The sequence below is a fragment of the Oncorhynchus mykiss genome, chromosome 6, assembly GCF_057628025.1.
Source record: "Oncorhynchus mykiss isolate SJ-2025 chromosome 6, ASM5762802v1, whole genome shotgun sequence".
NCBI lineage: Eukaryota > Metazoa > Chordata > Actinopteri > Salmoniformes > Salmonidae > Oncorhynchus > Oncorhynchus mykiss.
The window spans coordinates 57,032,728-57,046,590 of NC_143027.1; the positions used below are offsets into that span (position 1 = coordinate 57,032,728).

General features: G+C 42.3%; 1 protein-coding gene across 2 annotated transcripts in view; it reads left to right on the forward strand.

Annotated features, from left to right (window-relative positions):
• The window catches only part of LOC110526195 (activating molecule in BECN1-regulated autophagy protein 1A), a 106,041-nt gene that overhangs the window by 42,023 nt on the left and 50,155 nt on the right, over window positions 1-13,863 (forward strand). For both annotated transcript variants that reach the window (XM_021606946.3, XM_021606948.3), the window contains exon 12: window positions 1,424-1,534. In XM_021606946.3, coding sequence (XP_021462621.3) covers window positions 1,424-1,534 — 111 coding nt within the window. The remainder of the gene's footprint in view (window positions 1-1,423; window positions 1,535-13,863) is intronic.

Sequence of the window (13,863 nt, forward strand, 5' to 3'; positions counted from 1 at the left end):
AGTATTATTAATGCATTTATCATACATTTTACAGCATTTTAGAGCAGTTCTTTGCATCTTAGGTTTAGACAATCTTATGAATAGTATTTGTACGAGATTGCCCGTTTTGGTATAACAGCGTACAGACGCCATTACCCTTTTTTGATGATTATTAAATGCTTTTAGTCTACAATAGCTTTTCACCAGCACCCTTTTGATTTGCCATTAGTCCCACACTGACATAAGTGCACCTGGTCAGGATTCCATTATCATCAGCCACGTTTATGTGCGTCCTATTGTAGCGAGGTTCTTATGTACCACAGGAGAACTAAGAAATGAAGAGCGACACCACGGCTGTCTTTTAGGCTTTTATGTTGATCTGCAATAGTATTGTGAAAAGACAGGACAGGAGCACATCAGTCTCCAATGCACCATCTGACAAGTTGTTCTTTCTCTCAGTGTTATCTCGGACTGACACAATCACACTCATACATAAAGCCATAATGTATACTATAAAATAATAACCAGTCCTTAATACAAAGAATGTATAATCTTAATTCTTAGACAATAGAACCATACCTGCAATAGTATTGTGAAAAGACAGGACAGGAACACATCAGTCTCCAATGCACCATCTGACAAGTTGTTCTACACAGGAGCATGAAGAAAGGTAAAACACATATACTGTCCCAATACATCGCTAGGTGCTTTCAGTGTTGACAGTACCAAAATACAACAACTCATGTACAAAAACAACACACCGTACCTTTCTCTCTGTGTTTTCTCGGACTGAGGAGAACGGGAGCTACGGGTAGTACCAGGGTGTTAGTAGGTGACACAAGCACCCAGATGAAGTAAAATATATTTAATGAAACAAAACCCGAAGATGTTATCATTCCGCTACTGTAGCTGCCTACCTAACATCAACAGGCAGCACCAGTAGCGCAACAATTAAAAATAGACACCAAAAGTAAAGTTCCTGGCGATCATAGCGATCTGACTCCCTTCTGTCTGAACTTGGAATATTCCTGTCGCAAGCTTTGGCCACTGACCCTCAACCTGGTTGTTCTGTTCTGCGTTGTGTACTATTCTAATAATTTGAAGTTTGATGAAATAACCATTTTAAATCTACTACACTATTAACATAACACTCCAGGAAAGTGTCAACATAATGGACTTAAAAAATATTTTAAAAAACAGCGTTTACTGAGAATGACTGGGCAGACAGGAAAAAGCATGGGCCTGGACCACTGCTGTTATCCCTCATTTTGGATGACCGCTCAACAAAGGCTTGACTGAATTACAAAACTGTATAATAGATAACACTCCCCCCCCCATAACCTAAGTACATATTATAGAAATTAAGTGACTCGTGCAGTCACTTTTTTGTTTTTGCTCAGCGGGATAAAGCTACATGATGACCTTCTCTGTTCTCTTCTCCTAGGTGCGGTTATCGGTGACGGTCAGTCAGCTGTGGCCAGTAACATCGCCAACACCACCTACCGCCTCCAGTGGTGGGACTTCACCAAGTTTGACCTACCTGAAATCAGCAACTGTGAGTGGACCAACATTGTTGAACTTATCGATTTGTTGGGATGGGACGAGAAACTTAGGCCTACTCATACAGATCTGCCCTGCCTTTTTCCATCTTTCATTCCTCTGTGGGGATTGTTTCAGATCCAAGCCTAGCACTATTCTAGGATGCCTTCTCTCTCTCTATCTTGCCTGCCGCTGGTCTTAATGGTCCGGTTCATTTCACAGTAGTCTCCCTGCAGGACCATGCTGAGTGCATTCTACTTTAGTATTTTGAGATTCAGTGGCTCTGTTTATCATCAGGCTCACATAGTGTCGTGGTCTGGTTGTTACTCTGCTTCAGGCCAAGTTATTCCTGACGCCAGGTCACAGGACAGAGAACAGAGCCCCGCTGCTTAGAGCACCACCTCTAAATATAAAACCCACTGGGTTATTCTGCTCTAATCCATTCAGTGCCCAACCAAGCACTTTTTCTGGGTTTAGTTTTCTTTAAACATATACTGTGTTTGACAAACTGTTCTTATAGAGGTTGTAATATGATATGTAATAGTGTCTATTTAACTAAAATAATTTGGTCCAGTGACTGTTACTGTAATGTACACCTAGCGGTTCAGTACATCATTATACCCAGCACCTACAATAGACATTGGGGAAGGACATTATCCTCAAACTACGCCATGACTTTTATAGAGGATTTCACATTTCTGTGCGTACCTGAAGGTCAGTAACTTTTGAGTGTTGGGTCCCCATGCTAGTCGTCCAAACTTGAGCAATGTCAAAATATGGTTATTTTGGGGGTAAAACTCACTCCAGAATAAAGGAAGCAGAAGCCTATGGTATTCTCTAGACCAGGGATCAACAAAATGTTGCCGCGGGATGTTTTTTTGTTGTTGAGAGTCAGAGGGCCAGAACTTAATTACAAATAATTAGTAGACTGAAAATTGACCACAAGAAGCACAAACAGATATTATATTTGAATAAATAGTAATAATAATTTCAAACCTTGCTTACAACGATCACATATACAGTGCCTTCAGACAGTATTCATACCCCTTCACTTATTCCACATTTTGTTACAGCCTGAATTCAAAATTGATTAAATATATATTTTTATCACCCATCTACACATAATACCCCATAATAACAAAGTGAAAACGTATTTTTTAGAAATGTTTGCAAATGTATTGAAAATTAAATACAGATATCGAATGTACATAAGTATTCAAACCACTGAGTCAATACTTTGCTGAAGCACATTTTGGCAGCGATTACAGCTGGGGGTCTTTCTGGGTAAATCTCAAATTGTGCAACATTTTCCCATTTGTTTTCTTCAAGCTCTGTCAAATTTGCTTATTGGTCATTGCTAGACAACCATTTTTAGATCTTGTCATAGATTTTCAAGCAGATTTAAGTCAAAACTGTAACTAGGCCACTCAGGAACTTTCACTGTATTCTTGGTAAGCAACTCCAGTGTAGATTTGGCCTTGTGTTTTAGGTTATTGTTCTGCTGAAAGGTGGATTTATCTCCCAGTGTCTGGTGGAAAGAAGAATGTAGCAGTGTTTCTTCAAGGATTTTGCCTTTGCTTAGCTCCACTCCATTTCTTTCTTATCCTGAAAAACTCCCCTTGTCCTTAATGATGACAAGCATACCCATAACAGCCACCACTATGATTGAAGTGAGTGGTACTCTGTAATGTGTTGTATTGGATATGCCCCAAACATAACATTTAGTATTCATGATAAAAAGTTAATTGCTTTGCCACATTTTTTTACAGTATTACTTAAGTGCCTTGTGGCAAACAGGATGCATGTTTTGAAATATTTTTATTCTGCACAGGCTTCTTACTTCGCTCTGTCAATTAGGTTAGTGTTGTAGAGTAACTACAATGTTGTTGATCCATCCTCAGTTTTCTCCTATCACAGCCATTAACTCTCGAACTGTTTTAATGTCACCATTGGTCTCATGGTGAAATCCCTGAGCGGTTTATTTAGGCTTGCCATAACAAAGGGGTTGAATACTTATTGACTCAAGACATGTCAGCTTTTCATTTTTCAACAAACACATTTTTTTGTAAAAATGTTAAAGAACATAATTCTACTTTGATATTATGGGGTATTGTGACAAAGGCCAGTAACTATAAATGTAATACATTTTTAAATTCAGGCTGTAACACAACAAACTGGAAAAAGTCAAGGAGTGTGAATACCTTCTGAAGGCAAGTCTTTGAATTAATGTGCTTGAGTGGCCCAGCCAGAGCCCGGACTTGAACCTGATCGAACATCTCTGGAGGGAACTGAAAATAGCTGTGCGACAACGCTCCCCATCCAACCTGACAGAGCGTGGGAGGAACTCACCAAATACAGGTGTAATCGCTGCCAAATGTGCTTCAACAAATTAAAGGGTATGATTACTTTGGTACTTTTTTTCTTATTTCTTTTTTTTATATACAGGGGGGGGGGGGGGGGGGAGTATTTAGTCAGACACCAATTGTGCAATTTCTCCCACTTAAAAAGATGAGGGAGGCCTGTAATTTTCATCATAGGTACACTTCAACTATGACAGACAAAATGAGAAAAAAAATCCAGAAAATCACATCGTAGGATTTTTTATGAATTTATTTGCAAATTATGGTGGAAAATAAGTATTTGGTCACCTGCAAACCAGCAAGATTTCTGGCTCTCACAGACCTGTAACTTCTTCTTTAATAAGAGGCTCCTCTGTCCTCCACTCGTTACCTGTATTAATGGCACCTGTTTGAACTTGTTATCGGTATAAAAGACACCTGTCCACAACCTCAAACAGTCACACTCCAAACTCCACTATGGCCAAGACCAAAGAGCTGTCAAAGGACACCAGAAACAAAATTGTAGACCTTCATCAGGCTGGGAAGACTGAATCTGCAATAGGTAAGCAGCTTGGTTTGAAGAAATCAACTGTGGGAGCAATTATTAGGAAATGGAAGACATACAAGACCACTGATAATCTCCCTCGATCTGGGGCTCCACGCAAGATCTCACCCCGTGGGGTCAAAATGATCACAAGAACGGTGAGCAGAAATCCCAGAACCACACGGGAGGACCTAGTGAATGACCTGCAGAGAGCTGGGACCAAAGTAACAAAGCCTACCATCAGTAACACACTACGCCGCCAGGGACTCAAATCCTGCAGTGCCAGACGTGTCCTCCTGCTTAAGCCAGTACATGTCCAGGCCCGTTTGAAGTTTGCTAAAGAGCATTTGGATGATCCAGAAGAAGATTGGGAGAATGTCATATGGTCAGATGAAACCAAATTAGAACTTTTTGGTAAAAACTCAACTCGTCGTGTTTGTAGGACAAAGAATGCTGAGTTGCATCCAAAGAACACCATACCTACTGTGAAGCATGGGGGTGGAAACATCATGCTTTGGGGCTGTTTTTCTGCATAGGGACCAGGACGACTGATCCGTGTAAATGAAAGAATGAATGGGGCCATGTATCGTGAGATTTTGAGTGAAAACCTTCCATCAGCATGGGCATTGAAGATGAAACGTGGCTGGGTCTTTCAGCATGACAATGATCCCAAACACACCGCCTGGGCAAGGAAGGAGTGGCTTCGTAAGAAGCATTTCAAGGTCCTGGAGTGGCCTAGCCAGTCTCCAGATCTTAACCCCATAGAAAATCTTTGGAGGGAGTTGAAAATCCGTGTTGCCCAGCAACAGCCCCAAAACATCACTGCTCTAGAGGAGATCTGCATGGAGGAATGGGCCACAATACCAGCAACAGTGTGTGAAAACCTTGTGAAGACTTACAGAAAATGTTTGACCTCTGTCATTGCCAACAAAGGGTATATAACAAAGTATTGAGATAAACTTTTGTTATTGACCAAATACTTATTTTCCACCATAATTTGCAAATAAATTAATTAAAAAATCCTACAATGTGATTTTCTGGATTTTTTTTCTCATTTTGTCTGTCATAGTTGAAGTGTACCTATGATGAAAATTACAGGCCTCATCTTTTTAAGTGGGAGAACTTGCACAATTGGTGGCTGACTAAATACTTTTTTGCCCCACTGTATATATACATTTGCAAAAAAACTGTTTTTGCGTTGTCATTTGGGGGGGACGATGTAATCCGTTTTAGAATAAGGCTGTAACATAACAAAATGTGGAAAAAGTCAAGGGGTCTGAATACTTTCCGAACGCACTGGATCTCTCGTGTGGAATTACTTTGGAATAAATTTCCTAAATTAAATTACTTGGAGCTTTTTTGCTGGTGTTCTTACTGTTTTTATGTCCTAATAAAACCAAAACAAATATTATATAATGTTTTACTCAGAAAACCAAATAAAATCCCTGCCCTAGGCATTATTTATTTTTTGCCCAGCAATGTACCTCAGGTTGGTGAGATGTGACTCACCTACTCTAAACAACGTGATTTTTAGCTCTGCTGTGTGGGTTTGTATAGTGATGTCGGAGGGCTTGCAACTCTTATCTCCATTTTCCAATGATTTGAATTGACAAAGTAAACACTTTTGGGTTCTATGCTCGTTAATCAATATCTGGTGTTTTTGTTTGAGCATTTTGAGCCTGCTAAGCCTGTTATTGAGTCTTTATATCAAATCAAATTTGATATCTCAAAGTGCTGTACAGAAACCCAGCCTAAAACCCCAAACGGCAAGCAATGCAGGTGTAGAAGCACGGTGGCTCGGAAAAACTCCCTAGAAAAGCCAAAAACCTAGGAAGAAACGTAGAGAGGAACCAGGCTATGAGGGGTGGCCAGTCCTCTTCTGGCTGTGCCGGGTGGAGATTATAACAGAACAAGGCCAAGATGTTCAAATGTTCATATAAATAATAATAATCACAGTAGTTGTCGAGGGTGCAGCAAGTCAGCACTTCAGGAGTAAATGTCAGTTGGCTTTTCATAGCCGATCATTAAGAGTATCTCTACCACTCCTGCTGTCTCTAGAGAGTTGAAAACAGCAGGTCTGGGACAGGTAGCATGTCCGGTGAACAGGTCAGGGTTCCATAGCCGCAGGCAGAACAGTTGAAACTGGAGCAGCAGCACGGCCAGGTGGACTGGGGACAGCAAGGAGTCATGGTCCTAGGGCTCAGGTCCTCTGAGAGAGAGAGAAAAAAAAAGGAAAGAGAGAGCATACTTAAATTCACACAGGACACCAGATAAGACAGGAGAAGTACTCCAGATATAACAAACTGACCCTAGCCCCCCGACACACAAACTACTGCAGCATGAATACTGGAGGCTACTGCGGCGCCAACCAACCCAGATATGAATGATTTGTCAGATTCAGAGTGTTAAGTAGTCACATGTATAGGGTTGCAGGTGTGATTACAGGGTACATTGAAAATATTAGGGTCCGAGCTCCAACATGCAGGACTAAGTGAAATAAAATAATGAAAATGGTAATAAAAAAACAACAATAGAAATAGTGCTATATACATCATAACATTTGTAGGAGTGATGGATAAATAAATGTCCATTGAAGTGGAAGCAGTGTAAAGATTGGAGGGGGTGGGGGGATGACCGTAGGGGGTGCAGCATGATCATTGAGGGCGTGTTGGGATTGGGTAGCTGACTAGTGCTAGCTATTCTGCAGCCTGATGGTCTGAGGGTAGAAACTATTTGCCAGTTTTCCGGTATTTGCCATGATGCTTCAGTACTGCCTGCGTCTGAGTGATTTGAAGCGGGGAGAACAGAGGGTGGCTGGGGTCCCTAATGATCTTCTTGGCCTTCTTGTGACACCTGGTGTTATAGGGTTCCTGTAGGGCAGGCGGTGTGCACCCAATGGTGCTTTTGGCTGCACGTATCACCCTCTGAAGCGCCCTGCGGTCCACGGCAGTGATGCAGCCCGAAAGTATACTCTCGATGGTGCTCCTGTAGAACACTGTGAGAACCCTCGGGGACCCTCAGCATCCTGAGGTTGAAGAGTCGCTGTCGTGCCTTCTTCACCACGGTGTCCGTCTCGTTAGACCATTTCAGCTTCTCTGAGATGTGTACACCAAGAAATTTGAAGTTATTGACTTTCTCCACTGCAGCCTCATTGATGAAGATGGGGGCATGTCCAGCCTGTGTCCTCCTGAAGTCCACAGTCAGCTCGTTTGTTTTGCTGGTGTTGAGGGAGAGGTTCTTTACCTGGCACCAAGTCTTCAGGTGCCTACCACCTTCCTGTCGGCCTTCTCGTCGTTGTTGGTAATCAGGCCTACTACTGTTGTCGTCAGCGAACTTCATGATGGAATTGAAACTGAGAGGCAACGCAGTTGTGGGAAAATAGGAGGGGACTGAGGACGAACCGGTGTCCGTTCACCTTGCAGTGACCCTAAGCACACAGCCAAGGCAATGCAGGAATGGCTTCGAGATAAGTCTCTGAGTGTTCTTGAGAGGCCCAGCTGGAGCCCGAACTTGAACCGATCTCTGGAGAGACCTGAAAATAGCTGTGCAGCGACGCACCCAATCCAACCTGACAGAGCTTGAGAGATTGACAGATAACAGTGAGAGAAACTCCCCAAACACCGGTGTGCCAAGCTTATAGCGTCATACCCAAGAAGACTTGAGGCTGTAATCACTGCCAAAGGTATTCAACAAAGTACTGAGTAAAGGGTCTGAATACTTGTGTAAATGTGAGATTTCAGTTTTTTTTATGTATTAGAAAAAATGTCTAAACCTGCTCTGCCATTATGGGGTAGTTTGTTTAGATTGAGGATTTATTTTATTTTTAAAATACATTTTAGAATAAGGCTGTAATGTAACCACAAAGTGGCAAAAGTGAATGGGTCTGATGGAAAAAACACAAGGTAAATCTCTGGAATGAATGTAAATCATTTAAAAATAATAATAACTTTGCCTCCTGATACAAACTTCATTTCAGAACGCTAGCACAGCAGATGTTCCTCCTCTCTGTGAGAGTAAGTTGTGAACAGTGTGATGTGTCTAGCTCTCCACTAAGCTCCACAGACAGACTTGGCTATGGGCCCTCTCCGGAATGCTGCTCATATATAATTGATGTGGGTGGTGCCTTTAACAATGAACTGTAACAGCTGTTTAGGAAAGAGGAAGAGATGCGTTATCCGGGGTGGGTGGGTGTGTGGAGTGAAGTAGAGCTTCTCAGCAATGATTAAAAGCAGAGGGTCTGAAATACAATCGCAAACAATGCAAATGACTCTCCCCATCGTGATCTTGAAGTTCATGCCAAACGCAGACTGACTGATATGCTAATGCACATATTCAGCGAGGCTTATTGCAAAGAGAAAGCTGTGCAATTAAAAACAGTGTGGGATGTTTCAATTTAAAATCCTTTGTATTTGAACTTAACTCTACCATAATCTTATTTGTCACATGTGCCGAATACAACCGGTGTAGACCTTACAGTGAAATGCTTGCTTACAAGCCGTTAACCAACAATGAAGTTTTAAGAAAACACACTAACACAAAAAAAGTATAAATGAGAATAACAAGTAATTAAGGAGCAGCAGTAAATAACAATAGCGGGGCTATATACAGGGGGTACCGGTACAGAGTCAATGTGCTGGTGTCGAGGTAATTATGTACAGGTAATTATGTACATGCAGGTAGAGTTATTAAAGTGACTATGCATAGATAATAACAGAGTAGTATCAGCGTGGGGGGTGGGCAAATTGTCTTTGTAGCCATTTATTAGCTGTTCAGGACTCTTATGGCTTGGGGGTATAAGCTGTTTAGAAGACTCTTGGTCCGAGACTTGGCGCTACAGTACCGCTTGCCGTGCAGTAGCAGAGAGAACAGTCTATGACTAGGGTGGCTGGAGTCCTTGACAATTTTTAGGGCCTTCCTCTGACACAGCCTGGTATAAAGGTCCTGGATGGCAGGAAGCTTGGCCCAAGCAGTTGCTATACCAGGCAGTGATGCAACCAGTCAGGATGCCAAATCTTTTCAGTCTCCTGAGGGGTATAGGTTTTGTCGTGCCCTCTTCACGACTGTCTTGGTGTAATTGGACCATGTTAGTTTGCTGCTCCATTACAGCCCTGTCGATGAGAATGGGGGGCGTGCTCGGTCCTCCTTTTCCTGTAGTCCACAATCCTTTGTCTTGATCACATTGAGGGAGAGGTTGTTGTCCTTGCACCACACGGTCAGGTCTCTGACCTCCTCCCTATAGGCTGTCTCATCGTTGTCGGTGATCAGGCCTACCACTGTCATTGGCAAACTTAATGATGGTGTTGGAGTCGTGCCTGGCCTTGCAGTCATGAGTAAACAGAGATTACAGGAGGGGACTGAGCACGCACCCCTGAGGGGCCCCATGTTGAGGATCAGTGTGGAGGATGTGTTATTACCTACCCTTAACACCTGGAGTCACTGGTCAGGAAGTCTAGGTTCCAGTTGCAGAGGTAGTTCCAGGGTCCTTAGCTTAGTGATGAGCTTTGAGGGCACTATGGTGTTGAATGCTGAGCTGTAATCAATGAATAGCATTCTCACATAGTTGTTCCTTTTGTCCAGGTGTGAAATGGCTGTGTGGAATGCAGTATAGGGATTGCATCATCTGTGGATCTGTTAGGGTGGTATGCAAATTGGAGGGGGTCTAGGGTTTCTGGGGTAATGGTGGTGTGAGGCATGACCAACATTTTAAAGCACTTCATAGCTACAGACGTGAGTGCTACAGGTCGGTAGTCATTTAGGCAGGTTATCTTAGTGTTCTTCGGCACCGGGACTATGGTGGTCTGCTTGAAACATGTTGGTATTACAGACTCAGACAGGGAGAGTTTGAAAATGTCAGTGAAGACACTTTCCAGTTGGTCAGTGCATGCTCAGAGTACACATCCTGGTAATCCGTCTGGCCCTGCAGCCTTGTGAATGTTGACCTGTGTAAATGTCTTACTCACATCGGCTGCGGAGAGCGTGATCACACAGTCGTCAGGAACAGCTGATGCTCTCATGCATGTTTCAGTGTTACTTGCCTCGAAGCGAGCATAGAAGTCATTTAGCTTGTCTGGTATGCTCGTGTCACTGGGCAGCTCTCGGCTGTGCTTCCCTTTGTAGTCTAATAGTTTGCAAGCCCTGCCACATCTGACGAGCGTCAGAGCCGGTGTAGTTTGATTCAATCTTATTCCTGTATTGACACTTTGCTTGTTTGATGGTTCGTTGGAGGGCATTGTGGGATTTCTTATAAGCTTCTGGGTTAGAGTCCCGCTCCTTGAAAGCGTCACCTCTACCCTTTTAACTCAGTGCGAATGTTGCCTGTAATCCATAGCTTCTGGTTGGGGTATGTACGGGCGGACGGTCACTGAGTCTGCTAGCAAACCAGTCCTGTAGTTTAGCTTCTGACCACTTTTTTTATATAGATTGAGTCACTGGTGCTTCCTGCTTTAATTTTAGCTTGTAAGCAGGAATCAAGAGGATAGAGTTATAGTCAGATTTGCCAAATGGAGGGTGAGAGTTTTGTATGCGTCTCTGTGTGGAGTAAAGGTGGTCTAAAAAATGTTTTCCTCTCTGGATGCACATTTAACATGCTGATAGAAATTAGGTAAAACTGATTGAAGTTTCCCTGCTTTAAAGTCCCCAGCCACTAGGAGCGCCACCTCTGGATGAATGTTTTCCTGTTTGCTTTTGCCAGAATACAGCTCCCTATGTGCAGTTTTAGTGCCAGCATTGGTCTGTGGTGGTATGTAAACAGCTACGAAAAATACAGAAACTCTCTAGGTAGATAGTGTGGTCTACAGCTTATCATGAGATACTTTACCTCAGATGAGCAAAACCTCGAGACTTCCTTAGATATTGTGCACCAGCTATTGTTTACATATATGCATTGGCCCCCGCCCCGTGTCTTACCAGAGGCTGCTGTTCTATCCTGCCGACAGTGTATAACCCACCAGCTATATGTTAATGTCGTCGGTCAGCCACAACTTGGTGAAACATAAGACATTACAGTTTTTAATGTCCCGTTTGTAGGATATACATGCTTTCAGTTCGTCCCATTTATTTTCCAGCGAATGAACGTTAGCTAGCAGGATGGAAGGCAAGGGCAGATTAGCCACTTGTCGCTTGATCCTCATAAGGCATCCTCATCTCTTTCCACGAAACTTACGTTTCCTTTTCCAGCGAATCACGGGGTTTTTGGCCTGGTCGGGTGTCTGTAGTATATCCCTCGCGTCCGACTCAATGAAGAACAACTCCTCGTCCAATTTGAGGTGAGTAATCTCAGTTCTGATGTCCAGAAACTCTTTTCGGTCATAAGACGGTAGCAGCAAAATTATGTACAAAACAAGTCATGAACAACGTGGAAAAAAATAACAAAATAGCCTGTTTGGTTAAGAGCCGATATGACTGCAGCCATTCCCTCCAGCGCCATTTTTTCTCCAGGCGTTGCTGCATTATTTAGTCATAATCCTATCCTAGATCTTTATCTACTTGGGCAACCAGTAGCAGACCTGCCAACATGCACGCATTTTGCGTATCAACTACGCAATACTCTGTCCATTTACGCAGGTACGAGATCCGAGTTAAAAGTACGCAGAAATGAATAGGGCCTGATCTGAAATTATGTATGCCCTGCAAAGAAATACAATATGCACCTTTAGGTAGGCTAAAACACCATATTCTTCTAGCTAACAGTGTTCAGATTCCCTTTGCGGTAGCCAATTTAAGCTTTGTGTAGCCAGTTTGCGATCTCTGTCGATGCGATCATTTGTTTTTGTGTTTTCAAAATGATTTTGCTTTGAGTGTTAATTATGAACCGTGTCTAAAAAGCCATCAGACTCACAAACAGCAAACGTGCGGGGCAAGAAACCCCCAATTCGGCTCGTGCGACATCTCCAATTTGCCATGTCTTTCTGGTACTACTGGCATGATACAGGGTTGGCAGGTGTGTAATAGTTTTAAGTGCTTTGTTAGGCTATTGGTTCTCGACCAACCCACTAGTACATCTGCAGCAGCAGGGGTTATTTGTGTGTGATGCATTGGCATGCACATCAGGGTTTCCGTCAGGAAAATCTGGCGCTGGACAACGTGATCGGCAAGATTTTAATTTACCTGACATCCATATGCATTGGGTGTGTAATGCATTAGTGTTTCCACCCACTGTTCTCCAAATCGCATGTGGATTATTGTAATTAATTTGAACAGAATAGAAATTAGCCTGTTAAATTGTAACAAAATAAAGTATAATGATGTTCTTATACCAACAAGACAAGTTTTTATTGAAAATCAAAACATTGCCTGTTGCATCTGCATCCCTGCTGCAAATCATAATTGAATATAATGTATACTTTATCAGGCTCCCGAGTGGCGCAGCAGTCTTAAGGCACAGCATCTCAGTGCTAGAGGTGTCATTACGGACACCCTGGTTCAAATCCAGGCTGTATCATACATAACCGGCCGTGATTGGGAGACCCATAGGGCGCCGCACAATTGGCCCAGCATTGAACAGGTTTTCCGGTGTATGCCGTCATTGTAAATAAGAATTTGTTCTTAACTGACTTGCCTAGTTAAAGAAAGGTTACGTTTAGAAAATGTTTTATAGAAAATTTAAAAAACATTTGGCCTAGAAGAACTAGTCACCTACACAGTAATAAAACACATCTTCAAAATATATTTGTTTAATATAATTTGCGAATTATATTTCATATAGGCTATTTGTATGAACATTTTTAATAAATAACAAAAAACAGCTGTTTTCAAATACAATCTAGACCTCTAATACAATCCAGGCCCAATAAATAACAAAAAAATGGCTGTCTATGAACACCAGGGCCAGCCGGTCATGGCTAGAAGCGATCCAGCTTTTGTCAAATAAACATCAGATTTGACTTTTCGTTGCTGGTTAGGAGAATTTAACCTGGAAAATTAGGTTACGGTTAGGAAAAGGTTTAGGGTTAGGATTATCTACACTCAACAAAAATATAAGCACAATATGTAAAGTGTTGGCCCCATGTTTCTTGAGCTGAAATAAGAAATCCCAGGAACGTTACATAAGCACAAAAATTATATTTCCACTCAAATTTTGTGCACAAATTTGTTTAAATCCCTGTTAGTGAGTGTTTCTCCTTTGCCAATATAATCCATCCACGTGACGGGTGTCGTATATCAAGAAGTTGATTAAACAGCATGCTCATTAAACAGTTGCACCTTGTGCTGGGGACAATAAAATGTGCAGTTTTGTCACACAACACAATGCCACAGATGTATCAAGTTTGAGGGAGCGTGCAATTGGCATGCTGACTGCAGGAATGACCACCATAACTGTTGCCAGAGAATTGAATGTTAATTTCTCTACCATAATCCGCTTCAACATTGTTTTAGATTATTTTGAAGTGCATCCATCCGGCCTCACAACTGCAGACCATGTGTATGGTGTCGTGTGGGCGAGCGGTTTGCTAAGTTCTGAAC